Source organism: Choloepus didactylus, chromosome 6 (assembly GCF_015220235.1).
Source record: "Choloepus didactylus isolate mChoDid1 chromosome 6, mChoDid1.pri, whole genome shotgun sequence".
NCBI classification, from domain to species: domain Eukaryota; kingdom Metazoa; phylum Chordata; class Mammalia; order Pilosa; family Megalonychidae; genus Choloepus; species Choloepus didactylus.
In genome coordinates, this window is record NC_051312.1 from 132849682 (window position 1) to 132877233 (window position 27552).

A 27552-nucleotide genomic window follows, 5' to 3' on the forward strand; every position below is an offset into this window, starting at 1 on the left:
GACTTCAAAAAAAGAGAAGGCTTTTTAACACCAGAAAAGGGCATAATTCAGAAATAAAGGCCAGTTATTTAAATTGAATACACATATCTTAATGGAAACCTCTGTGCATTGTTCATGTTTTCATTTGAGCACCCACAGGTGAGACTGGACAGCAGCCCTGGGCTTGGAGGTGGCAGGAGACCTGGTTTCTCGCTTCATTTTGCCTCCAACTGGCTGGAGGATCTTGTAGGCCCCCAGGCTCACGGTTGGCTGCACCCAATCTCTCCGAGTCACAGCTTCCAATCTGTAAAATGGGGACAAGGATACCCCATTTTCAAGGCTGTCGGAGGATGTGTGAGATCCTGCAAAGTGCCATGTGTTTGCTGCTGTTTGCTCCGCCGCTTTGTAGGGTTTCTCCTGGAAGGCCCAGGACCTCCCACACTGGCTCACTGGCGAGACCGGAATCATCGAACCCACGAATGACCAAGCTGAGAGGAACTTTGAGATCTACTCCTTGACGCCACAATTTTACAGATGAGGAAACTGAAGAGACTGGAGGGAATTTGCCCAAAAATCTCTCGGGGAGTTTGAGGTGGGGCTGGACCTAGAACCCAGGTTTCTGGACTTGGGACACAAGCAGGAATGTGCCATGTACTGTCTACTCAGGAAACTCCCTAACGCTCTAAAGCCCGGCCCGGTGCCACTGTTTGCTGGATTCTGGAGAAGCTGCCTCCAGGTCTCTCGTGGCCTCAACCTGGTCTCAGGCCGTTCAAACCCAGAGAAGGCAGCTTTGGAGCCAGATAACCTTGGGTTTGAGTCTCTGCTTTGTCACTTGTTAGTCAGTGTGACTAACATACATCATGTTAGTTGTATGATGTTGGGCAAGTTACATAAACTCCCCATGTCTCAGCTTCTTATCTGTTAAATGAAGATAATGATAGAATGTACCTCTCCTAGGGTTATAATGGCGACATGTGTGGTAGGCAGAAAAATGTCCCGCCACACCCCAAAGGTGTCCTTCTCCTCATCCTTGGAACCTGTGACTGTGTTCCATGGCCAAAGCAGATTTGCAGATGTGATTAAGTCAGGGACCTTGAGATGGGGAGATGATCCTGGCTTGTCCAGATGGGTCCAGTGTAATCAAAGGGTCCTTAAGTATACAAGAGGGAGGCAGGAGAGTGAGAGGCAGAGAAGCAGTGTGACAGTGGATGCAGAGGTCATAGTGATGCGAGTGCTAGAAGGGGGGCCATGAACCAAGGAGTGCAGGAAGCCTCCAGAAGCTGGAAAAGGTGAGAAGGGCTCTCCCCCGGAGCACTGAAAGGAGCACAGCCCTATTGCCACCTCGATGTTAGTCTGGTGAGATGCATTTTGGGCTTCTGACCCCCAGAACTGTAAGATAATAAATCTGTATTGTTTTAAGCCACTGAGTTGGTGGTGTTTTATTACAGGAGCAATAGATGAATGCAACATGCATGCAAAACTGTTAGAAGGGTACTTAGCACTTAGCAAATGGTAACTATTCCACGTCTCACAATCCTAGTCTCTGGTATTCCGTTCCCTTGCTCCCATGAATACACCTGCATTGTCAGACTACAGGTCTCCATCTTTGCACTGGCCCTAGACCCCAGCTTCTGGCAGCAGAAGCCAGGGAAGGCAGGGAGTCCCACGACTCTCTGCGTGCCCCCGACTTGCAAATGCTGAGATGTAGGTCATTTTTTCCAGGACTGACCCAGCCCTGGAGGTCTGTGGGACTGTGCAGAGAGGGAAGTGAGCAGCCCATCTAAGCCTCCTTTTGGCCATTTCAGCTTTTTCCACCTGTGTCTTCAGTGGGAGGGAGTTTGGTGCCTGCTGGGGCAGCTCACAGATGCCCCAGTCCAAGACAGGTTCCTTCCTTTTGGGGGTTAGAGCTCGTCTTAGCCAGCATATGGGGGTCTCAGAAGCTAAAAGTTGGATGCCAAGTCACTTGCCACTGTTTTAACCTTCTCTCTGGTTTGTTACTTAATTACTATTTTAACTAAACCTAATATCCATCATTTGCATAGTTCTTAAATGGCCAAAGCACTTTCACACATAACTTACTCTCCCTGTCAGGCTCCAGAGCAGATATTATCATTGTCTTGCTGGTGATTAAAGCACGGCTCAGAGCTGCTAAGTGTCCCGCTTGCATCCTTTCACAGCCATTAGTATTTGGTGTTGGCAGGGCTGGAACTCGGGAGGCCTGGCTTCCAGCTGTTGGGTGGTTGCCTGTGAGCCACCAGCAGTAGGCCCGGGCTCCCACACCCTTCTACTCTGTTCAGGGACTTCTCAGTTCCCTGGCATGGGGTAGGGGGTACTGTTTGACAGCCTCTTTCCAAGCAGGAGGGTTCCTTTTTAAATAAACTTATTCACTAATAGTGTCCACTCCATTTCATTTCAAGATGTTTAAACCAGCCCAATCCCCTTGTTTCTAGTATTTTGGAAAGGAGGGAAGTCTTTCTGGACATGGGCCATTTGGAAAAACTAACAAACTGGGCTCATCCCAGAATCCGAGTCCAAGCGCCCAGCTAGTTTTCGAGCCGTGGAGTGCCCACCAGTGTAGGCCATTATTCCAGCACCCTCTTCCCCTGGTCTTGGGGGTCTCCAGAGTGACCATCTCTAAAGTGGGTCACGAAGTGGCCAGACCCAGACTCCCTGACAGGTCTGGGATTGCTGGAAGTAAACCATCAGCAACTTATCTGGCTAACAAGTTGGACTTTCACAATGGACATTCCAGCAGGTCTGTCTGCATTGGGAGGACTCTGTCTCCTGCTAGGCCTGGCAAATGGCAGACACTCAACAAACAGTTGCTCAATGAATGGGGCTGGCAAGCCAAAGGAAGGGTCACCGGGAGGGTAAGGAGTCATATGGAGGCATGGGCCTCAGGAAGAGCCTCTGAAAACTCTGTAGCACTCTTGGCCCTGTATAACCCAAGAGCACATGGTGCATCCCATCTTGGGGTGAGGGTGGGAGGAGGTTCTGGCTGAGCAGTGCAGAACAGTAGGAACCAGCCCTGCCATATGCTGCCCCAGTTTTCCTGCTTGGCAATTTTGTTGCAGCTCTTGGTGAGAGAAGAGAAAACCTCCTAGGGCAGGGCATTGTAACCAACCTGCTGCCCGACTGTGTCCTGCTGCCCGATCGTGTCCTGCTGCCCGATCCTGTTCAGGAGACTAAGGTGAAGCCAGAGTTCATCTGGGAGTGGAAAGAACAGGGGTCTGGGCCTCGGGGGACACACCAGTCTTCTGAATTCTTGATCCTTGCAGTTGGGATTGGGTGGGGACTGGCACAGTCAGAAAGGAGAGTAAGGAGCTGTCAGGATGGATGGCTTCTATTTTCTCAAGCTCAGTGATTGCCTATTTATCCAGGAGGCAGCCGTTTCCTCTCCAAGCTCATTCTACCTCTAGTCCAAAGGCACCCTGGAGAGGGTGGCACCTATTGCAAGAGGTTGTTTTGAGTTTGTAGAAGGCATCTGGATTTATCACTGTTGGTGATTCTAGAGACACCTAATCTTAAAGTGTGTATGGACTCAATGGATTTCTAGAATCCTTTCTTGAAACCCTTCTTGAAAAAGGTCTTTTCTGTTCTAAATGGCCCCATGGCTTCTTGCTAGTCCACCGTAGACTTGAAGGCTGACGTTAAGTCCCCTTTTCTCATTTTTCTTTCTACAAGCTCAGTCAGTTTCCAGCTTCGGTAATGTTTCTTCATAGACGCCCTTCAGTCAGCTCTCTTAGCCATGCCTGGGTCCTTCAGAGTCCAGGCGAGGAGGGAAATGGAGGAAACAACAGGAAAAGTCCCCTTTCTATCCCAATGCTTATTTGGCTATCATACCACCAGTCTGATTGGAGTTCCCTCATAAAAGCCCCAGCCTGGGACCACTGTTGGAGGCCCTCCCTCCCTCTGCACCTTCAAAAGGAACCTGTTTACCATGGAATGCAGGAAATGCAAATGCTCCCTTGTGAGGGGGCAGAGTCCAAGCTGGATGCCTGGAGGGCAGTGTGAAGCTGAGTTCAGGCTTCTGGAGAATGCTGATTTCCCAAGGTGGGGTGAGAGAATGAATCACTCCAACTCCACCCTAGACCTCTTCAGCCTCCAGTGCTTCTCCCAACTAGGCTCCCAACCACGAGGCAAATAACAGAGCAACATAAGATCATAATCAGCGTTTTATTTTCACAATCCCTTACCGTCCAACTAAGTTACTGAGATTTAAGTGCCCCCCCCCACAAAAAAAAGACTAAAGGTCTTACTGCAACTTGGGTCTGGAGGGTTTTTTTTTAATCCTTTTTTAGTTCAACATAAATGAGAAAGAAAAAAAATACTTCTGACATTTTAAAATAACAGAAATAGGAAAGTATATTCATATACATTCAACATATACTGCGCATATTGGTTACTACAATACAAAGCAATGATTTCTTTTAAAAATTGTAGTTGCGAGATGGCACAGTTAAGAGGCTCACTGGCTTTCATCTGGGGGGTTGCTGGAGGGCGGCATCTGCTCTTCCATGGAGGCAGCATCATGTAAACAGAACAGGCTGAGCGTGTGGTGGGACGGGGATGAGTTCGAGGGGCGTCAGGGTTGCAACGAGCCCAAACACAAGCTGTCAGAAGGGCTTTCTTGGTAGCCGCCTGCTGGTGAGCAGGTGGTGGGCCCACCAAGGCCGGGGGGTGGGGTGGAGACTGGGGACCATGGAAATGTGGGACAGATCCCAAGAAAGGCCCTTGCACTGCAGAAATCCACTTGAGACAGCGGGTCCAGGGTTGAGCTGCCGGTATCAGTGAGCAGGGCAGCCTGCATGGGGATCCTGTCAGCAGCAGCAGGACAGCCATGCTGAACACCTGCTTTCTTCTGTGCAAATTCAGGATTAAAGACTAGGAGGGGACTGGGGTCCTTTCATCATCCTTTCTCCAAAAAAAGGATCAAGAGTCAGAATAGTTAACCTCTCTGTCTTGTTTTGAAGATCAGAAGGACATAACCCAGATCCTCTCTCAGCCCCCAGCCAGCAGAGAAGACTTTGGTTTCTAACAGTGAAGAAAAATAAAGATAATGACACAAACAATAGCTATTATATATGCACTGCTTCAACAGGGGAAGAAGACCACTATGTCTGTCACTGGCACAAGAAATAACTGTCCACAATTATAATGTCTAAATAAAACACTTTGAATAAAAGGTGCAAGTCACAATTCAGATAGAAAAGAATCTGGTTAAACATTTCTCTTTTAAACAGAAATTCCTTTTGTCTTTATTTATTAATAATAATAATAATAATAATAACAATATCAACATTTACCAAAAACAATTCCTACATGATCAAGAATTAAAATAGGGGCTGAGGATGCCCAGGGATGAGGAGGAGGTTAGGAGAGAAGTAGGACCCAAGACAACCTCCTATTCTTCTTGCTTGTGACAAAGAGGCTTAAAGGGAAAAGCATATTTATATATTTATAAACACGATATAAAATGAGACTGCAGGGTGACACAAAAAGCAAGGCGTGCCACTGTTGGGTGCTCTGTACATGGGCAGAGCCAGCAGGATGGTAAAGGCAACCAACTTGTCCGATTAGCGGGGAGCAGAACGGAGGGGGCCCGAATGGAGACAGTCTAACTGGCAACCCATCAATGCCAGGTCCCTCTCAGCCGCCAGGCTGGAGTTCTGGTATGATCTTGGCTGGACCAGACATGTTTTTCAGTGGATCCCAGCAGTAAAGACCTCCCCAAGTTCCAGGCCTGGGGCTTCTTGTCCTCTGGTTTTGGTTCTCCAAATGTCACAGGCCACCATCCTTTCATCTTCTCCCTTCCTCAGCCACCAAGACTCCAGAGGATGTTATCCCTCAGTATCTGATCCTGGTTGGTGAATGGCGGGGGCTCTGTGGGTGGGGGGTGGGGGGGTGGCTCTGAGTCCTCTGTACTCTATCTACTTTGCTCTCCTATCAGAAAAAAAAAAGGAAAAAGGAGAGAAAAACACCTCCAAAAGAAAACATACCAAAAAACAAAACAATTAAAAATTAAAGTTAAAAAAAACAAAACAAAACACCATGAACTCAAATACACCAAATACACCTTCACAAAAGGTGGAAAACATGGATTTCCCGTTTATTTTCTTGGTGACTTGGTCATACAAGCGAACATTGCAAAACCCCCTCAGAACCCAAAAGAACAGCACACTGATGAACTGAAGGTGAGGAAAGGAGCCACGATATTCTGGGTGGAGAGAAACACAATGGCAATTTGGCGCAATGCTGCTAGATACTGTTGGTTTAAAATGAACCTTTTCACTCCCAAACTGTTCACAAAACCTGCAAGAGAGCAGACACGGAGAATCAGTTTGAAAAGAGAGATGCATGAATATTCTGTTCATCACTTTTTAAAAAATACAACGGGTTCAATTTTACCTTGGGTATTTAGGAGGTTCTAGTATGGATTTGCCAGATGGCTAACATTCATCAAGTTTTTTTCTGACAGATTTTTCGAAGACATACCCAGCAGTAGCTACTGTGTACTTTTAGGCATTACTCCAGCCAAACTGGTCCACTTATCCATTTCTACCACGGGCTCTGATCGCATATTTCCTGTCTGGAAAGTCTGTCACTTTGACTTTTAGTATGTCAAGAGAAATATGGCTGGACATGGGGTCTTGCTGAGTTTCATCCTCTGGGGCTGAGTTCGAGGACTACCTCCTTTCCTTAGTACCCCAGCTAGATGTCACTCAGTCCCCTATGGGGGCTGCAGCACTGATCACACAGGGTGGGTCATGTGTCCTTTCCCCCCTAATTAAACCAAGGGACGATGTCTACCATTTCTTTTGTACCTCCCTCCTCCCCTACAAAACAGCTAGCACAGGGCTTAATGAAAAAGCCACAAGATGGGAAGGCCACCAGGGGAAGCATGGCATCATCAGTTTCAGAGTTCTGGCCACCAGAAGTGGAATGGCTCTCCCGACAGGATCTGGAGCTGGCACTGGGCCAAAGGGCTGGTGTGGCCCTGGCCGGGTTGATGCTTACCCTCTGTTTCTCATTACACGCCTGCCTGTTCCATGCTGAAGGAGACCTCAGGGTGCTTGTAGCTGAGCAGAATGTCTGTCATACACGTCGATGGATAACAAGAGGAGTTTAAATGCTGGCTGCCATCAGTCAGGTCCGGGTGCTCATGACCCTCCAGACTCTCCCCACATCCTGCAAGACCCCAAAGAACAGGTAAGACTGGCAGGGAGTGAGTAAGGTAGGTGGGCAAGAGGGAGAGGGAGGAGGAAGAGGAGGCCATCTCTAGGAGCACGGTAGCCTGACTCCCAGCCCTGGATTCTCAGCTGAGAGCAGGGCCCCCGTCTGCGTAGTGACTGAAGGGCTGGGGCCAGGGTCCTTCCGTGTATTCTCCTCTAAGTGTTCCTTCTCCCCTCTCCCATCCTCAAGTACTATCAACTAATGTAGTGAGGAAGAAGAAAGAGAACTGCTCCTTCAAAGACTTATCTCTTCAAGGGGAAGACAATACTTCTGCTAGAAGATGCCAATTACTTGGCACTCTGGGTTCTAGGCATTGGGCTAAGCACTTTACAGCTGTCAAGCCAGTCACCCCTGACAGTACAATCTAGGATACAGGCGCTCTTGCTTCTTTCCCTTTTCAGATGAGGACCTTGGGGCTCAGAAGGGGTGAGCACCTTGCCTGCCAAACCTGTAAGGGCAGGGTTGATACTCACTGCAGCCCGAGGCCTGTGCTACCTGTTACGGCACCCTTCCTCTCCTGGGTCTAAGGAGAGGTAGAAATTTTCCATTAAGACACAATGCCCTCTAACCAGAAGCTGAAAAATTTATAAAGAAGTAGCTTAACAAAGCATTGGAAACACAACTGTGATACACCTACACTCGACTAGAATGCACACCTCTGATAAGCACGTGCAGGCTGTGGAAGAGAAGTGGGGCAGGGCTTTGTGTCTGAAACCCCTTGGAGATGCTGTGGTTTTGCCTCCCCATGAGCTCTATTCAGAAGAGGGGAGCAGCCACTGGTGGACTGGAGGGAGGCCCCCTCCAGGGACTGCTCTGGGTTACCTCATGCATAAGGCCTCTTACCTTCATCCTCCCCGTCCTGAAACTGCTGGCTCCCCATGAGTGAGGACTGACTGAGAACCGCATCTGACATTCGGGCAGAACTAAGTGCTTTCCCTGCCACGAGACTCATTCCTGGCAAATTATCCAGCTGTACCTGAAGAAAACCATCAGGAAAAGAAATAAGGATGGTAGACAATGTGACACTCTAAGATGACCCCTAGAGACAGATGGTCCTTCTAAAAGATCTCAGGCTAATAACAAGCAGTATCACCCTGACTCCCCTCCTGTGGCACCATCCAAAGGGGGACGGTGCAATGGTGACAGTGTGTGGGAAACTGCCTCAGCTGCTGCCCGGTGGAACAGGGCAGGTGCGTCATGGATGGGGGGTGGGGGGGGAATCTTAGCTGTGGTTAGATCCTCTTGACATCTGTCAGTCCTTCTAAAACCAGATTTCTAACTCAATCCCCATCCCCACTAGGAGTCTGTCTTAGATGGTGCTATCCAACAGAATTCTCTATGGTGATAGAAATGCTCTGTATCTGCTCTGTCCAAAATGGTAGCCATTAGCCACATGCGGCTACTGAGCACTTGAAATGTGACTAGTACGAATGAGGAACTAAATTTAAAATTTTACTTAATTTTAATAAAATTTAATTTGAATAGCCACATGGGGCTGGCTGCTACTGTATTAGACAAGTGTAGTGCTAGGAGTGAGCCCTAAGAAAGCAAAGCTTTGCTGTGCCTGATCTACTCCCTTTATCTGCCAGAAAACTAACCAAGAGTTCAGTGTTCATTTGCTGGAGCTTAAGTTTAACATGTTTAGGGAGAAGCTTAATAACTAAGACTACAGGGAATTGATGGCAACTATTCTTAATTCCTCAGTCTAAGATTTGGAGTAGAGATTTTACTGGGATTCTGCTGGACTTAAGGGCTGCTCTGTTAGGGTGATTCCAAGAGAGGCTCCTACAATTCCCAGAGGTCCTGGACTCTGACTGAGAAGCGGATTCTGTTTTCAAGGTTGGGCCTGTAGGATTTCACCCCCCTCCCTCCGCCCACCTCTGAGAAGCAGGAGGGGACCGACATACATAAGCATCATCACTGTTCTGGATCGTGTGGTGTCTCTGGAGGGTCCGGGGCCTGTGGTGCTCACTGACTGAGTGGCGTGCTGGGTACCCAAGCCCATTGTGATCTGGCAACTCCATCGCTTGTCCTGGAGAACTTCTATCCATGCAGTTCCCTATGACAGACTCTGAGAAGACAGAGCAAACGGGGTCAGGAGACTGAGGGTTTCTCTCAACAATGGAAGCACCTACTAAAGAAATGTCTGGCAAGGAACAGTGAGCAAAGGACCACCAATGGTGCCACCTGCTAATCCTTGGCCAGCTGGTGATGGTGCTTAAGAGGATGGAGAGACCATACCCCTAGGAGAAAAATCCCACCTTATTGGGTATTGGCTAGCTCACACGGGACCCTTTCTTTGTTTCTCTGTTGACTTGTTAGTGCTATACTCCCAAACCTAGATGCACGTAAGATTCACACTGAGAGCTCTCAGGAACCTCTAGCCTGGGAGGCTGGCCTCTCACTCTGCAGATTCCTGCTCTCCCCTTTCTTGGCTTCCACCTCTGTGGAGCACCCTGTTCCTCAACTCTTTCTCCCTCTCTAACTGCTGTGCCCAGCTCCTCCTATGGCTCCTCTGCCCTTTACGAGCAAGCACGCCTCACATTTCTATCTTTGACTTCTCTACCCCCAACTTTACTATGGCAATATCATCACTTTTCATGCCTTCAACTATTGCCTTTATTTAAAGAACTGCTGAAATGCCTTAAGAATTGCTGAAATGCTCTTTTAAGTGCCAGGTCCATAAATCCAACTATTTACTAGATACCTTTCTCTTTTCATCTAGCCAGCATTCTAACACCTAACCTGTTCAACTCCAAACCCATAAACTCTCCTCACAACCATCTCCTCCTTCAGACATCCTTGTTCTGGGGCCTCATGTTCCTGACCTTCCAGGTATGACTTCTCGGGGTCATTGCTGATTCCTTACTCCTGATCCCATGTCAGCTTGAAATATGAAGACTCTACCTCTGCAATGTTGGTCACTTCAGGCCCCTTTCCAATCTCACTGCTTCCATCGAGGCCTATTATTCCTTGCCTGCCTTATTACAACAACCTCCTAACCAGTCCCCCTGCCACTACCCTACAAAGATGAATCCTTCTATGGAGTAGCCCAGACACTTTCTTTTCCTGATACTGCCCATCAGCCTCTCACACTACTGTCCTCTACACGTCCTAAGCTCTAGTTAAATAGGACCACTTACCTCCTCCCCACCCATACACAATTCTATCTATGCATTTGCTCTCATGGTTCCCTCTACCTGATTCTATCTCCATTCCTACCAGTCCAAATCAACTACCCATTTATAGTCAAAGTCCATCTCAAATGTTATCTTCTTTATGAAACTGTCCCTTTCTCTCCAACAGAAAAAGATCTTTTCTTCCTTTAAACTTCGGAAGGCTTTATTTTGTAGTCTCTTGTAGCTCTAACGATATCCCTGATGCCATGTTCAATTGCGGACTTGTCTGAATCCTTCCTATTAGAGGGTAAGTTCCTTGAAGGCAAGAAGAGTATGGTATGCATGACTGCAAGCCGTCAGAGTCCCAGAACATTATCCTACACCCAGTGGGTATTTAATCACTATCTCTTCAACTGATTTCAGTAAATGCTCTCAACATGAGTTAGTATCCTATCAGAGTCAAGTGACTCTATGGAATGGATTTTGGAAAGAGGAGTTAGAAAGGAACGAGTCAGGGCCACACCTAAGATGACAGGATCCTCCCAGGAGCACTCTTGGCTCCAGTCTTTAGGAGCCTGGGAACTTGAACATATGTTTTGTCTGCTTGGCTAATTTTTTAAGTAAAAGCTCCTTGGCAACTATTGGGCCTGGGAAGACGAAGTTTTTATTGTTGTTTTTCTTATTAGGAAACACAGCCTTAATGCTATACCTGTGCCGTTCCAATATCTATTTGAACTATGAAAGTAACATGTACTGCTTGAGTATTGGGTAAAAGGTTTCAGGTTTACCCAGTCCAATGGACACATCCCTCCCATAAGAATCGGAGTTAGGCCTGGGCTTAGGGGCACAGGTAGGATGGCAAGGGAGGGGAATTATCTGATATACACATTGCTATACATAATGGAGAAAAACTAGAGCGAGGGAGCTTCCCAGCTATCAAAGATGAAATAAGTGAGAAATCTTTTGCAAGTTCTCAGAGCAAAGTGGTCAAAGGAACAGCCAGAAGCCAACTGTTTTGCTATTGAGAACTGAAAGCCAGGAAAGAGAGGAAGATAAAAGAAGGCTACACCAGGACTTGCTCTTTGGGGTTAGCTCATCCATCTTACCCACCCAATTCCTCTCAGTGAGCACAGCTCAAATGCTGGCCCCAGAGAGGGCCAAGCTAAAACCACTGGCAGAAAGTGGTACAACACTGGTTTAGTGGCACGAGGAACTGGCTCTCTGTTCTACTTTGCCAAAAAGCAGTAAGAGTAGTGCTGTTTATTTTTTTCAAAGTAATTGCTAATGCCTATTTTCTCTTCTTTGATAGCTACTATCATCCACTTAATTCCTTGGGGTTCTTTTTTCCTCCAAGCCTGGTTATGGAGTTGATACAAATCCCATCAGTCCTACCCACGCCCTTGCTCCCTCCAGAGACAAATGTGAGGGCTTTCCTGTTTACAGGTTTTTAAAGAATTATCAAACATGAAGAACTGGCAAAGCTAACAAAGCATACAGCCCTGGTCCTTGGCACTTAAGTTCCTGCCCACCTCTTCTGTAGGCCTCAATGTTTTTGTCTGTCTTCTAGTCTTCTTTTCCTCTTTTTTTTTTTTAATTCTTGAGAATGGGGTGTCTCAAAACTCAAACACCAACCCTCCTTTTAGCTCTGCCTTCAGGAAGGGTACGTGGAATCCTGTCCTCCTTGGCTGTTTTTCCCAGCCTTCACACCTGATGCCAACAGACCTGAGGGTGCCTCCAAGACACAGTGAGCTATCACTTGACCAATCACGTGGCGAGCCTTCCGACTCCCCTGAAGTTGGGCATACCAGCCATGAGCACAAGCTCCAGGATCAGGAAGACTTGGGCTGGAACCTTGGCTTCACTCCTGCCCAAGGAAAGGGAGCTTGAGCAAGTTGTCAACTTCTCTAGTCTCAGTTTATCTGTAAAACAGGATCTACCCCACAGGCATGTAAAGTGCTTAACAGTGCTTGGTACCCTACAAGTGCTCAGTAAAGACTATTATTTATCCTCATTCCAGATATACTATTTCTGAGCTGTTAAGCGCATACTGAACTAGTCAACAAAAACAAACAAGGAAACTGATTTTATCACAGGTCCTTACTTCCAGAATTACGAGGACAGTTTACCCATATGTAAGTGAACACATGAATTCCTGAAACTTTAACTTTCAGAGAAGAAGCCTCTGACTGAGGAGAGACAAAGAGTTAAAAACAGAGGAAAAAGAAGAGTATTAATAGTAGAGTAAGAAAGCAGTGCACTGTCTGCTCAAGTTTCAATGTAATTAGTAGGTCAAAGACCTGGAAAGAAGAGCATCTTTGCCTGGAGGATGTGCTTAGTAAGTGTGGAATGGGAGGCAAGGAGGCATAAAGGAAAGAATGTAAGACTAGGGAGTCAGAAAATTTGTGGTCAAGACCCAGCTCCCTCACCAACAGGATGTATGACCTTGGGTAGTCTTACTCTCTCCTAACCTGCAGAATGAAAGTTGTTTGGGGGCTCAAAAAAGATAATGCATGTGGAAGAGTCTATATAAACGGCTCTACAAGTAAAATCCTAGAACACTGACTTCTGAGTCTAGATGTCCTTTGTGACACTATAGATGAGACCTACTGACCAGCTGGGGGTGTAAGTAGACAAACCCACAGCAGTGTAAAGGGACAGGAGACACAGGCTCCTATCTTGGGCATTCTGCCAACTCTGTAGCTAGAGGAAGTGCCAAGCTCACCCAAAGATATTTAAATAATGCAGGGAGTGGGGGCGGGGGTGGGGGTGGGAGTGACTTCTGAGAGCAGCATGCTCGGGTATTCACCAAGTAAAGCTGACAGCACAGGGGGTGGGATGATCATCTGATCATGGAAGAGAAGATGCACAAATGCACCCACCTGCCCGGGGAACTCTAGGGCAGCTTGCACAACTCCCTATTGAATCTGTCAATGTTGACTCTCCTTACTCATTTACTGGGTTTTAAGAGAAAACGAGAGAAACAACATGTGTGCACATTACTCTTCAAGGCTCTGAGGGGCAAACCTTGCCTGGCTGTCATTGTTTTACCCCTTTAGAAGGCCTGAAGTCCACTTATACTGCTGATGCTGCCAGAGCACAGAGCAAAAAGGATGTGGTTTTCTTTGAAAGTTCAAGTTGGTAACCTCACTATGTAAGCTGGTTATGCTGTTGCATATATTTATTTGCAAAGTAAAACATCAAGTATACATAGCATGGCAAAAGGATAGTGCTAAAACTTCTACACAATGAAACAAACCTTTGGCATGTTGCCTGCTCAGTGCTCTGGCAGTGCCAGGCCCCAGGCTGGCTGATGGTAAAGAGTTATAAAGACAATAGGTAATCATGCACACTGATTGATGGCATCTAATTTTCCTGAACTTACACCAGCAATCCCTGCTCATCCACCTTTAAGAAATTTTAGAAACATCACACCAGCTATACTCTTTTTAGTCATACCTCTTAGAGCACTCGTGGCATAGCACTTCACGTTAAAGCTCTCTGTGAGCTTGTCTAACCTCTCCCTCATACAGTATTTGCTCCCTGAGGAAAGGTCCTTTGTCTCTTCCTCTTTGTTTTTCCACAGCACCTACAAGAGTCTTGTTCAACATATTGGTTCAATAAATGTCATTGAACTTGCTTTTCCAAGGAGATATCAGTTGAAGTGCTTTGGGACTAGTGAATAACTCTAGAGATGGAGGTGGCATCAGAGGAAACACCAGGCATTCCTCCCTCTCCAAAAGATAAACAAGTGTGGGCTCCCCGCCCCTCACCTGCAGGGGGGTGGGGGCAGAGCATTATAATCCTCTCTTAGCAAAAGTGACAGCAAATTATCTGCTGATTCACTGGTAAGGTCTAAACGTGAGGCTCCACGGTTGCAAAAATAATGGGATCTTGTCAAGTTAAGGCAGGAAGAGATGATGGAGCTTCTGTTTCTACTGTAAAAGGGATCATAACATAAACTTCCTGGTCTTGTGAAAAATAAACAAGCATCAGAGCTGAAAGCACCAAGCACAGTGCTTGATATGGAGCAAACGTACTACAAATATTAAATCTATTCTCCTTTCCTCGGGCTTGGGGTGGGGGTGGGGGGCACTGAGCTTAATTGCCCCCATCACACAGACGAAGAAGTGGAAGAGGTTACGTGACTGACACAGGGTCACAGGGTAAGCTCGAGTTGTTTAAGGAAGGACAATGGGGACTCCTTTGAATAAGAAATTGTTTTAAGCACCCAGATGTACACCCCTGAGGGGCACAGAAAACTAACCAGGGGTTTTAACTTGAGTGGCACCAGGCTTCCCCAGGCTGCTGATGTCTCTGTTGCTTTATTTCACTACACTGGATTCTAAGTCCACACAGTAATAAATGTGGCTTTCTTTGTTAAAGATAATTACATATGTGGTTTTAAAAGTCACAAAACAGGAAGAGATGCTAGAAAAGGAATAGGTGAATAGTATTTAAGCATGAAAGGCATGCTCTATGGCTAACTTTAGGGGACCTTTTAGAGTAAACTGGGTAGAAAGCAGAAAGAATGAGCTCTCCAGTGCAATGGCAAGCAGGGCAGGAGCTTCTAGAAAAGCTCCTCTCAAAGGGAGACAGACAAGATCAAAGAAAAAAGAGGACTTTGCAAAACTTATAAATGAGGCTACAAAAACATGGCAGTTTTGAACTGAAGACCTTTAAGGATATCCTTATGGCTTGACTCACCCAGAAACCAGAAGAGATGTTTGTGGGGAATGGTGGTGGTGAAGGTGGTGGTAGGAAGAAGATAGGGAGAAGGCAGAGGGAGGAGAGAACTAAGAGTGGTAACTCAGCGAGAGGAAGAAGTAGGATGGATTTTGTCAGCAGAACCACAATAGTGAAATACAGCCCCAGAGTGAAGGCCCTAAACCTCAAAGACAGGGTATGATAGAGGTGGCCTGAAAGGACTACATATTGATTTTTAAACTGCCAGGTGAACTGATGTGTGGCACCATTCCTGTCCATTCCAGCCAGATCTAGCTCAGACTCCTATCTTAGAAAACCTCCGACCTTTGCTCCCACTAAATCCTTCACGTGCACCACATTTCATACTAGCCAAGCCTGCTCGCTTTCCTCAAAACATCCCTGAGACATTCTCACCCACTCGTCTTTCATCCTGCCGCCACCCCCCACCCCCAGTTCACCCAAGTCCAAATGGCAAAATCCTCTGCGTCCGTCTGTCAAGAGCCAACCCCAAAGCCACTTCTTGTGGGGAAACCTATTCCATTCCTCTCATTTGGAACTAATTTCTCCCTCCTCCGGGGCTCCCCCAGCACTTGTACCAACCACAATCTGCAAAATCACTTTAGTAGTGCCGAGGAGGGTGGTGGGCCACGGGCAAACTTAAGCCCTCCAGCCTTTCTGGACACAGGAGTCACACACAAGGGAAGAGGGAAAAGCAACTGGAGAAAATAATTTTTGAATAAAAACATTTCAGAAGGCATTTTAATAGATGGCCCTCAGGGGTCGGGGAGGAACAGTGGAGAGACCATTTGCTTCAAGCATGCTCTTTCCTTGGTGCCTGGCACAGGGCCTTGCACACCCTAGACAAGTTCAGCAAGCCTCTGAGGGCATGAACACCATCTCTCAGATTCGGCTGCCACTTAGTAGCCATTAACCTTAGGCAGCAAGGTCACTTAATCTGTATCTCAGCTGCCTCACTGGTAAAATGGGGATAAGAGTTACTACTTCACAAGGTTGTCATGAGGATCCAACAAACTTATATGTAGAAGTTACTATAGAAATGTTAGCTCTTCTCCTTTTTATTCCAACTAGAGTATGGCCAATCTGCTGAAAGCTCTCATTCACACAGGAGTTTGTTTCACAACACCACAGATACCTTTATCCCACCTCTGCTAGACACTCCCAGAATCAGGGAGTTCCCAGGCTGCTGAGGCAGCCTATTCCGTAAAGTTCTTCTAAAGGTTTTCCACAGGGAGTTGAAATTTGCTGCAATGTCTATTCTGATCTTGGTTCTGTCCCATAATGTGAACTCAGAAAAGCCTAATCCCTTTCTTCCATCTGACAGGTATAATGTTTCTCCTCAGCCCCCAATCCCCAAGCCTAAACATGACTGCTTCCGAAATCTCCCACCATGCTTATTCATTTAGGTGTAGACACAGCAGCCACAAGTGAGCACGGCACGTCTGCCTGGGGCCGTGCTCCTATGGCTTAGATGGCAACTATCTGTTCAAAGGCCCAAGGTTTCACTGGCTTTTTTACACAACCACACCTCCCTTCTCCTCAGTGCTTTCAGGTCGTGCTGCTATGGATTAAGTCTTTTTCACATAACTTGCTTTAGAGCAAGGTCTTCTACCCTCTTCTGTGCCACTGGATCTAATTCCCCCAGGAGCTGAGTTTTGACTTCCAAGGACAAGGCAGGCAATGCAGGTGGCTCCAGAGGGAAAGAGAAGAAATGTACATTTTCAAGGTTGTGTATTTTGTGAGTAAATTCATTATTTGTATTCCCTGACTGGCAACACTGAGGAGTGGTAAACTGTAAGATTTTTTACTGTTGGTGGGGTGGATATCAGTCCTGGTTTTGGTTAAGATGAATGCTGTGATTCTAATGGAAGAATATTTTCTGTAATCCTAATCTCTTTCTTTAGAATGAAAATGAATGTACTCAATTATAACGTGATACAAAACAACACAGGGCCCCTTACGATTGCCATAATAATATGTATTTCACTCTTTGATACAAGGATCAGAGTAATAATAATACCTCACATTGGTATATGTTTCAGGTTATCATCAAGTGCTTCTCTCTCCCTCCCCCACCCCTCACACACACACACACACACACACACACGCAAGTTGTAATCCTCACTTATATTCTGCAAAGGACCATTATTCCTCCTACTCTTTGTTCACAAATGAGGAAATTGAGGATCGCAGAGTTTAAGGGACAAGGTCACAGTCTTCATGATAGAGGCAAGAAGCAGAATTAAGGTACTTAGACTCTTGGTCCAACATTATTTATGCTAAATCATATTTCTTTAGCAATGGCTGACATTTTTCTACTGCAAAAGTTCAAATTAGTTATTTTGATAATAGTCTAGAAATTCTGGATTCCAAGAAACTATGGTATGGATATGGGAGGGAGATAGTATACCTTAATTTTCTATCACTATCTTTTTATTTTGAAAACAGACCCCTTGCCCACCAACCCCCACTTCCTACACTCCTCTCCCAGAAAAGGTGTCAAAGATCTTCTTAGGAATTCTCTTTTTTGGAGGAACCCAGAAAAAAGATAACATCATTGAGTCAACTGAATTGGGGCAGACTGGCCCAGGACTTTTACTCTGAGGGGACTCTTACCTCGACTGGGTACCTTATTCCTACTGAATGCAACAGCTGGCTGATGTCGATATGGATGTATCCCCAATTCCTGTCCATGGCTCACAGTTCCTAGTAAAGACTCAGGGTCCCCAGGTCCACCGGTACTCAAGAGCAGGGGGCTGTCATGGCAACCTTTGGTCAATGTATTTGAACTCTTACTGTCTGGAAAGCCATCCTTGGCCCCCTCACACGAGCAGTCTTCTTCCATGCTCTCCGAATGCATTAGGGCCGGATGGTGAGCATAGCTGTGGGTTGGGGTGGGCGGGGAAACCTGTGAGATACATTCTTGCGCCCTGATTTGTAGAAGGTGCTGGGGGCTGGTGTGGTGGTGATATGAGTCAGCATTTTGATAAGGTAGAGCCTGGCGCTCTGTCATACTCTGTCCCCCAAGGCTGGGAGCCAGACTCCCAGCATCCCCTTGGTTCATATGCCTGAATAATTCTTGGTACTCTTGCTGCTGCTGCTGCTGCTGCTGCTGCTGCTGCCGGTGCTGCTGCCTTTTAATGAGCTGGGAAAACTCTGTCGGGGGCAGCCGAATGTCTGAGTGGCCGGTGAGCGAGTGCCGGGGTGAAAGCAGTCCTTGAAGGATATGGGGTACCTGCTGGTGTCTTGTATAGTCTGGCGGCGTGGGGGACAGCAGGGCCTGCTGTAGTGCCGATGTGGTATAGTGCGGCGCCTGCTGATGTGCACTGGGAGGGAAGGTGGGGAATTGGTCAAGTGGAGGGACTTTCAGGGCTTGGGTTGGAGGGAACCCCACGCTTGTTGAAGGGCTGTAGCTGCTGGGGGAACCCCGGGACTGGTCCGAAAACAGATGGGGATGTAAATGCGCCTGGTCGTAGTTAGCAGGGGAGAACCGATTCACGTTCAAGCTGCAGACACAAAAGGGAGTGAGTACCAGGCATCCACGTTAACAAGTGTGCTAGCATCCCCTGGGGAACAGCTACTACTTTTCCTCAGTAAGGAGCACCTACGGGTACAGAGAAGGCAGGGCGACACAGGGAAGATGGGGACGTATCATCCCTCTTCATGCCCTCATTCGCTTAGCCAGGGACTTCCAAGGGATTAGGACACTGTTTGCATAACAGATCCAGCTCCAGACTGAGGTGGCAACTTGGCCTGTATTAAACATCACTGGAGCTAGGAAGACACACCAATCTCTTAGAAGAGTGACAGAGAAGGTAAGAATCTAAAAGAATAGACAAGGGGAAACTGGCATTTTTACAAACTCCTCCAACAGACAGTTTTCTGCCTATTGCAAGTAAATAGTAAGATAGCTTTGCCATTTTCCTCCTCTGTTTCATCAGCATCTTGATTCTGGGTCAATAAATAGGTTATGAGAGCATCCTAAGCTCACTCCCCTGACTTTGGAAAGGGTAAAACAAGAAGCATGTGGGTTCAGCGCACAGCCCGGGCAGATGTGTTCTCCTTCCCTCCCTCCCTTCTGTCTCTCCCTGCTAAGGGGCTTCCTCCCACCTGGGTCACCTGGATGAATGGCTGGGTGAGCTGAGGCAGCCTTACCTGTGGGCCTCTGCACTGTCAGCACTCAGCTGCTTGGACAAGGGTCGGTGCCCATAGCTGAGGGTGGCCATCAGGTTGGTGCGGTGCTGCATCTGAATCTGACTGGCACTGGGGCTGATGGAAACGCCCCGCCCGCCCGAGCCTGTGGCTGTCCCTGGCATGCTGCTGAGCATGTCAACAGGCTCTTGTACTTGAATGGTCACCTGCTGTGACTGGGTAGGCTGCTGCAGGCCCAAGCAGGTTAGTGCCACGTTGGGAGGAGGGGAACAGTTTTCGGGCTGCTGCTGGAAGATTGCACTGCGGGAGGGTAAGCCTTGAAACTGGGAGGGAGATGCAGCACCTGGAAAGAAAGGAACCTCAGAATGACCAAAGGTCCAGGTTGCTTGACAGCTGGAAATAACAGGAACTAATGAGGAGACTCAAGCCTGGAAAAGAGCAGGGCTTCTCAAACGTTACTGTGTGTAAGATTCATCCAGAGGACTTGCTAAAACAGACTCCTGGGCCCTACTCACAGAGTTGATTCGGTAGGTCTGGGTGGGGCTCCAAAAATTTGTATTTCCGATAAGCTTCCCTGGAAGCTGGTCTGTGGGTTATACTTTAAGTAGTTCTGGTCTCTGACAGTGCTTCTCAAATTTTAATCTACACACAAATGGCCTGGAGAGCTTCTTAAAATGCAAATTTCCAATCAACAGGCCTGGGATAGAACTGAGAGTCTACTTTTCCTGCAGATGTTGTTAATTGGAGCCGGGGGATTCCAATTTGAGGAGGAGGGGCCAATCCAGACTTTTCTTGAGGATGCCTGGGCAATCCATTGGCAATGGATCTAAATTGTGTGGCACTGCTTAGAGATTACCAGTTTTTTGGAATAGGTAAATCCTCAGAACATCAGGCTCTGAAGACTCAGACCAGAATCTACTAATCTTCACCCTCACCTAAACACCCCCAAGAGAGGATCCCACCAACCCAATGATAACTGAGCTGAGGCATGACAACATGGAAGGTTCCAGTAGCAGCTTTTTATTTGGTAGGGTTGAAGGAGTTTTATGAAAAATATTAATAATGGTTAACCTTCATTGAGGGCTGTTTTGTGCCAGAGACTGTTCTAAGTGCTTTACAGATGTAAGCTCATGAAATACTATCATCATCTCCATTTTACATTTGAGAAACAGAGGTACACAGAAGTTAAGTAACTTACCTAAGGTTTCACAGCTAAGAAGTTGGTGAAAACTGTATTCAAACCCAGGCCCTTCTGGCTCAAGAGCCACACCCTTAAATACTTTGTTAGTCTGCTTTTCAAATCAGTGGTTCAAGGAGTTCAGTACTAAGATGGCCATTTCCCCCATGTGGCATATAATGGTTCAGTCTAACCTTTTCTACTCACCATGAGAGTGGATCATGGCACTGTTCATGGGGGGAGGACTATTACTGGGTTGCCTGAAGAGATGGTTGTTGGGGTGGTTGGGGGGTGGGCTTGAAGGCTGAATCCTTAACCTTAAAAACAACAAAACCAGATTAAATTTAAATAAATTTTGAGTTGACAGTACAACCTTGAAGTTAGTTTCAGCTATGTGATACACACAAGTAGGAACTCTTATTGTTTCATTTTGATAAGCCTTCTACCATAGTCTATGTAAAACCCATCTACATCTTGTTCTACTGGACTTCTCAAAGAGGCAGCGTTCATAGTGGGACCATGCCTGACTCCTATATTAGATATCAGATGACTTTATTCTCGGGGCTAAGAAAATACACTGGCATGAAGTCAGGATTTCAGAAAAGTTCCAGAATTTAAACTGGTTTGTCAGCTTCCCAAATAGATTCTTCCAAGATGAATGCTAAAGCAAGACAATATCCCCCATATGAGTCAGGCCAAAGACACTATACTTAAGCGTAAAACAAAATGATTCATTACCTCTGGAGCTGGTGGGTGAGGAGGGCTGGCTGATTTTCACATGCAGCCTGAAGAGGTGGAGAAGGCTGAGGAGGACAGATAGAATCCTAAAACATATAGTGGAAAGGAAAACAATAATTGTGGGCTGGAAAGTTAATCAGAGCTCTTCTCAGGAAGGGAAGAAACAGAAAGAACTATGACTGAGATTTAGGCTTTTGTGTTCACCAAAAAGTGTGATTATGTTTACTCAGACAGGTCAACCATATACATAACTCCACTCTTCCCTGAGTGATCTCCAAAATTCACAGGCAAGTCAGCTAGAACGCAAACTCCAAACAAGTTGGAGATAGCAATGAACGAAGGCCTACTTGGATTTGTTGCTGGAGAATCTGATGGTGCTGCTCCTGCTGGTATAACATATGCTGCTGCTGTGTCTTCTCCAGGGTCCTTTCATCAATCTGCCCCCCATACATCTTCTGCAGCTGCTCACACTCCTGAAGGGAAAGCAGTTAAAGGAGATGGGACACAGCCAGTCCCACCTCATGCAGTGATCTCAGCCGCTGCAGATATGCCCCAAGGTCTCATGGGCAGAAAAACCCACAAGAGAAGAACAGTGTCCTTGACGAGCAGTTAACCCATTTCTATAGGTACTTGTGTACTAAATATAAAATATATTCACACCCTGTTCTGAATAAACCTTAGAAAATACCAAGGGTGGCCTATGTGTAAGTGAAAGTGTCCAGGGTGAAACCTCTGGACAAAGCACATGCCACTCCAAGCTTCATCACCAGGAGGGCAGAAAGGAAATTAGCCCTTTATAGAAGCCTGAAGGTGTGCTTCATTCCTCTGGGAGCACTGTTCCACACCACCTGGAGAGGGAGGCAGGTAGTCACAAGTAGAGCAAGCTCCAGCAAGACCCTCCTGCCCACCCATCATCAGAGGAATGCCAGAGTGGCTTAGCAGTGCCTTCCCTGGTGCTTCCTGCTGAAACCCAAGCCCCAAAATTCCTCTCCAGTGAACTAGAGAGGCAGGAGAAAAATTTAGTCCCTTCACAGAGTAAGCACGTTTGATGCTGGGGAGAGCTTAACATAACAAGAAGCAAGGAAAGACTGTTAGAAAGCTATGCTCTTTGCTTGTTTGTTTTGTTTTTTTTTTTTAACCTATAGAACTGCAATGTTGCTGCCACAAAGAATAGAATGTTTCACAACCCAGGCCTCCTGCAATACTGGTCTCAGTTACCCATGCTTCTCCAGAGATGCCTGCCATCTCTTCCATTACCTGCTGCAACTGTTTGATGCTGCTGTTGTTGCCCATTTTTTCCAGGTGAGCTTTGAAGGCCTGGATGCTTGCAGCCCCGTCTGAGAACCGGCGCACAGGGGAGAAACGCTCCGTAGGGAGGTGCAGGGTGTTGGAGTCCTTGTAGGTAGAGCTGAATACATGGGAAGAGAAGGTTAGGGGCTGGGACTTGGAGATTTTGCTCAAATCACACAGGGACTGCCTGTTCCAGATGAACACAGAGAGGGCTGGCTGCACATGCGCCCTTGCATCCTAGGCCATTTCCAAGCCATTTCCACAGGTGGTTGTTTCCCTACCCTGCTTGCCTTGAGAGGCCTGCAGGTGCACATCTTCCACTTCCACCTACCTTTAGTTGGCTTAATTTCCAAGCCTGGTGAAGTCCTGGGATCAAATGCATCCAGTTTTTACAAATATTCTAGGCCACAGAAGAGCTTCTCAATATCCCCTGGGACCAGGCTGCCCAGGAGCTCCTGCATTTATAATCATGTCTCTATCTAGAGCCTTTAGAAACCTAAAATTCACTGTCTGACCCAAAGTTTTTCCTGAGCAGTGATCTCTGTACGATCAGAGGGAAGCAAAAGTCAGCTTTATGGTCAAACATCTGGCTTGGAACCCATAGGTTCTGTGCTAGAGAATGGGGGGCAGGGAGGATAGGTGCTTCTGATTCCAAGTGTGGGCCTCAAGATGCTGTATGTACCTGTCAACTCAAAGTAAGGTTACCTGCTGTGAAAATTAACTCCTCAGAGCAGCAGCACCTGCCCAACCTCCTAATGAAAGAGGAATCATGTGGATTGCCTTCAGACCCCCACTGCTCAATCAGAACACAGCCAGTATCTCACATAAAGAAAGAAAAAGTTACTGATAAGGAATGCCTAAGACAGCAGCAGGGTTAGATGCTAACACCCGGACTTATTACCTAATCAGAAAGGGATGTTCATGGGTTTGAGGTAAGCAGATAAAACACTGCCAAGGCAGCATTCCAAGAGCTGATAGAAAGGGTCAGGGTCCTGGGTCCACAGCAGAGATGACTTCACACTGAACTGTGGGTGCCATGGTCTACTTCCCTGCCAGTTATTCATTTTGGACTGAAGCAAAACCATAGCCATGGGAGCAGGTTAATAAGAGAGCTCCAATACACTCAAGACAGGGAGGGACTAAGAACAATCTGATGACTGTGCAGAGGTGTCAAGAGAGTTCTAGCAGCCGGTGCAAGCTCCATACCCTCTCTTTTCTAAGGAGGACTGACTGTGTTAATGAAATAAGCACAAACATACATTTGTTTCAGGGTCAAAAAAAAACAAAATCACTTTTTGGGATACAAGCCCAACACAGTGACTGTAAAAACACCTTTTGGGAGCATTGCTTCAGTACTTTTAATTTCTTTTTCTGTTTTAGGTTTTTTGCGTTAAACCAAGCAAGCACAATGTTCTCCTAAAACGTGATTCTTACACTTTAAATATTTACTGATAATGGACACACCCTTGATTTGCTCAGAAAGCTTCAAGTAGTCAGTATGGTCTACCTGCCCCAAAACCTACCATCAGAGAAACAATCCCAGGTATTTCATTACTCTTCCAGAAGCTCAGGTCATGAACAGACCCAGTCCAACACAGCAACTTCAGAGGAACAGTTCTGATGTAGCTGCATATTTTGGAAGCACTGATAACTTTTATTTTTAATAGCAATCATGTTCAAATTCAGGACAGCCTCATATGAGGCTGGTATTCCCACTATACTCTTCAAACAGGGGCTTAGTTCCCCACATAGGTAGAATCCGTCTTGTGTTAGCAAAAAAAAATTCAATTAAATTTGTTTTGAAAATCACGTATTTCCAGGGTTGAAAATGTTGTTCAGATCCCATCTATGTCATCATGTTTGACTTCATCTATTCTACTCCAGAAGAATAGTATATATGCTGTTCTTTAATCTTTAATCATCCCCCCAGAAAATGAAGGGAATTCAATCTATACTGGCCATTCATTTTTAGTCTTTATGGCCTTGGATAATTTTTCCTTTCCCATGAATACCAACCTCAATATCTCCTGTTGCCGTAATTTTACAGCGACCCCGTCAAGGCATGCTGAGTTTGCACAAATGGCAAAATCTGCTGCTCATAAAGCATTCATTTTCTTCCAATTCAAACTGGCTTGGCCACAGGAAACCCTTGAAATACTCTACCAAGAGCAGACAACAGACATTTCCAGCAGGCAAGGCCTGGACAATGACGGCAGGCAGGGTGGAAACCGCACAGATGGAGCTGTGGGCCAATGTGGTCTTCCTTTTAGTAACAAATGTAAACAGGATATAGGCTCTGTGACAAAGGCTGACTGGGGAGAGGTGCTGATTTTCATGTTTCCCTGTTAAGAATACCTCTTGAGGAACACCTAGAATTAAAGAGGATACCCAAAGGACTTGAGCTAAACAATAAACTCTAACAAGGGCTGGAAAATTAAGTGTCAGGCTGTGGGGGAGAAGATGGCAACAAGGAGAAACAAAGTAATACAGGGGCTATTAGATAACAAGCGTAGAGCTCAGGGCTATTGAGAAATCATAAGACATTTATGAAGAAGAAAAAAAGCACAGTTCTTCAATAAGTCACTCAAAGTACCCTTTAACTGAATTAACAATGTTGTCCTGAGAGATTTTCATTAGGAGAACTATTGTCTTATCTGTGCTATCAGAGCTGTATTGGAGAATCTTCGTTCCTGCTACTCCTGACAGACCATTTTTATTAAGTTTTTCAGGGTCATTTATAAAAGCTTATCTTCTTCCTTCTTTCAGAGTTCCAACGTGGCACTAATTATGTCTTGGTCTGCTCAGAGTTCACCTTCTCTGGCTGTTTACGTTCATGCTCAGTGGTTAACTAGCCACAATAAAAACACTGTGCCAAGCTTGCCAGTGTGAGCTGGTGGCAAGATTTAATAACAGCACACTTTTAAACCTAATTTCCCTGAAATCTGACCGCTTTTCACCCTTCCCAAATAGGAATGCTTTTCATTGTTTCCCCAAAAAGACTGAAATAAAATAAGCTCTAGGAACTGGTGGTGGTTTTGAAGGTATGATCCATAAACTTGGGGAAAGCTTAAGAATGGACATAGCTAAGATTTTTCATCATCAAGACTTTCAGAGAAGATAATCATTTTCCTAATTTAGCAGAGTGCTATTCCTCCCTGCTTCCAGGCTTACTTGGATTCAATTTTGTGAAGCTTTCCTGGTCAGGAAGGTTCAACATGTTTTTATTTCTTCAAGAGGATGAACTATAAATGTAACAGAAACCTAGCAAAGAGACTTTGCCATCAGAATATTGAAAGAATGGCTTCTCAAGCACAGAACTCAAGAGGATGCAGAATCTCTGCTCTATCATTCGTAAAGGGATAGATCTTCCTCCGTTGATCCAAGCTTGCTGTGCCACGGGAACACGACATGAAATGCTCATTGTCTTCAAGGTGATGGACCATTAAAGATCAAGTCTAGGGACCTGGCTATAAATCCTCCTACTCCAGTTGGCCTTCCAAATGCTTCACCTGCTTGCAAGTCTCATGTTTAATTTCATCTATGAGTCAATGTCCACAAGCATGGGAACCAACCACAGACAACCGGTCTGGGAGGTAATGAGAGGGAAGACTCTCCTATTGCTCCAGGGCCCAGCAGAAAACCTTTGCCCTGTGCGTCGCTTAGTGCTGAGCTGCTGTAAGTTCAGGATGGCGGCTGTCTTCTACTTAAAGCCATGATACTAGTCACCATCAGCGTAAGACCAATCAGAAGGGTGCCTCTCCGATGAGCCTCAAGGGGCTCACACAGCTCAGGTGGCTACTCACCGATGCTGATCAGGTACCAGGTGAGGAGGCCAGACCCGGGAACGGAAAGGTTGCTGTCCTAGCTGCCGTTGTAGGTCCGGTGGGATCTCAGCTGTAGGGTTGGTCATGGCCAGTGTATGTCTTTTGGACCTATTTGCCAAGTACCTGCAACAAGCAGGAGCACATTTCATAGTAAAAAAGACAGACAGGAATATTCCTCAGCAAGAAGCATTAGACGTTAATCCAAAGCACTCGGAGTGAAACAGTGAGTGCCAGAGCTAAAAAGGGGCTCCTGGCAAACAGATCCCTGACTGGATGGAAGCGAAACAGGTCTAACTGACCAACAAAAGTTGGCTTAACATTGAAGTGGCTGAATTTTGAACTTCAGAGGAGCCACTGAAGAGAAGAGAGACTGCAGGCCTAGCTCACAAAGATAAGAGGATCAATTTTCCATACTTAATTCTGTTCAACGAGAGAATTTCTGCTCTTGTTAATTATTCTATTTTCCCTCCAAATTTCTAAAATACAAGATGGTTCTCTAAGTCAGAGGAAATGAGCCCTAAAGATCGTTTCTGGAAATGAGCCAAGGGAGATACTCAGGAGAATTCCAAACACATCTCTTGATTCTATAAGCCCCAAGTTCTGGGAATCTCCTCACTATTCCAGGTCACAGAAAAAGAGATCCTTTCATCTGAGAATGAGTGAGCTCCCAAACCACACCCCTTCCCTCATGCCCCATGATGGTAACTCAATCACCAGAGAAGAGCTAATGTCCCCAGGGAATCAACATTCCCTAGAAGATAAAGAAAGAAAACCACACAAAATGGTTAGGATTGTTTTAAGTGGGGAGAAGTCCAGGCAAGAAAAGAGAAGAGTTTCAAAAGCTGAAGAGTTCTCCAAGCTGATGAATTTTATTATAATCTTTCAGATACCACTTAGTGAATACCATTAATAAGATATTAGTCCACCTTCGCTGGGTTAATGGCTTCCCCTCCACTGCTGCTCTTCTCAGGTCCAAATAAAAGAAACATTATTCCTTCTTATACATCAAAACCAATGGGCATTTTATCCTTTAAATTTTGATCCAACAAAGAAAGAAGGTAGAGCTGGAAGAAGTAAAATCCAAAACAAAGAAGATAAAAAAAAAAACTGCTGTTGATTTAAGTTAGGAAGGCAGCAAAGACGCTAGACCCTAGTTTCTCATTTCCTTGATCTTCATGACACAGCAGGACCCATTTGGAACCTTATATACCCTTTTATCAACAAACTAGAGCATTAACAGTGTCATTAGAAAAAAAAGTCACTACAAGTTTCCTAGTACTGGCTAAGCTGTAGAAGGAGCTGGCCTACCTGCCACCAC

The 27552-nt window shown here is 46.1% G+C and overlaps 1 protein-coding gene across 9 annotated transcripts in view; it reads right to left on the reverse strand.

Moving 5' to 3' along the window:
• Positions 1–6050: 6050 nt before the first annotated feature.
• The window catches only part of SIK3 (SIK family kinase 3), a 306246-nt gene continuing 284744 nt past the window's right edge, over positions 6051–27552 (reverse strand). For 4 of the 9 annotated variants that reach the window (XM_037841544.1, XM_037841541.1, XM_037841540.1 and 1 more), the window contains 11 exons: positions 26214–26357; positions 22378–22528; positions 21468–21593; positions 21121–21206; positions 20590–20699; positions 19209–19548; positions 17670–18559; positions 9120–9283; positions 8056–8188; positions 6997–7167; positions 6051–6291 (listed from right to left, as the gene is read on the reverse strand). In XM_037841544.1, coding sequence (XP_037697472.1) covers positions 7010–7167; positions 8056–8188; positions 9120–9283; positions 17670–18559; positions 19209–19548; positions 20590–20699; positions 21121–21206; positions 21468–21593; positions 22378–22528; positions 26214–26357 — 2302 coding nt within the window. In that variant the 3' untranslated portion in view covers positions 6051–6291; positions 6997–7009. The remainder of the gene's footprint in view (positions 6292–6996; positions 7168–8055; positions 8189–9119; positions 9284–17669; positions 18560–19208; positions 19549–20589; positions 20700–21120; positions 21207–21467; positions 21594–22377; positions 22529–26213; positions 26358–27552) is intronic. The other 5 variants (XM_037841545.1, XM_037841546.1, XM_037841548.1 and 2 more) reach the window with 4 other exon arrangements.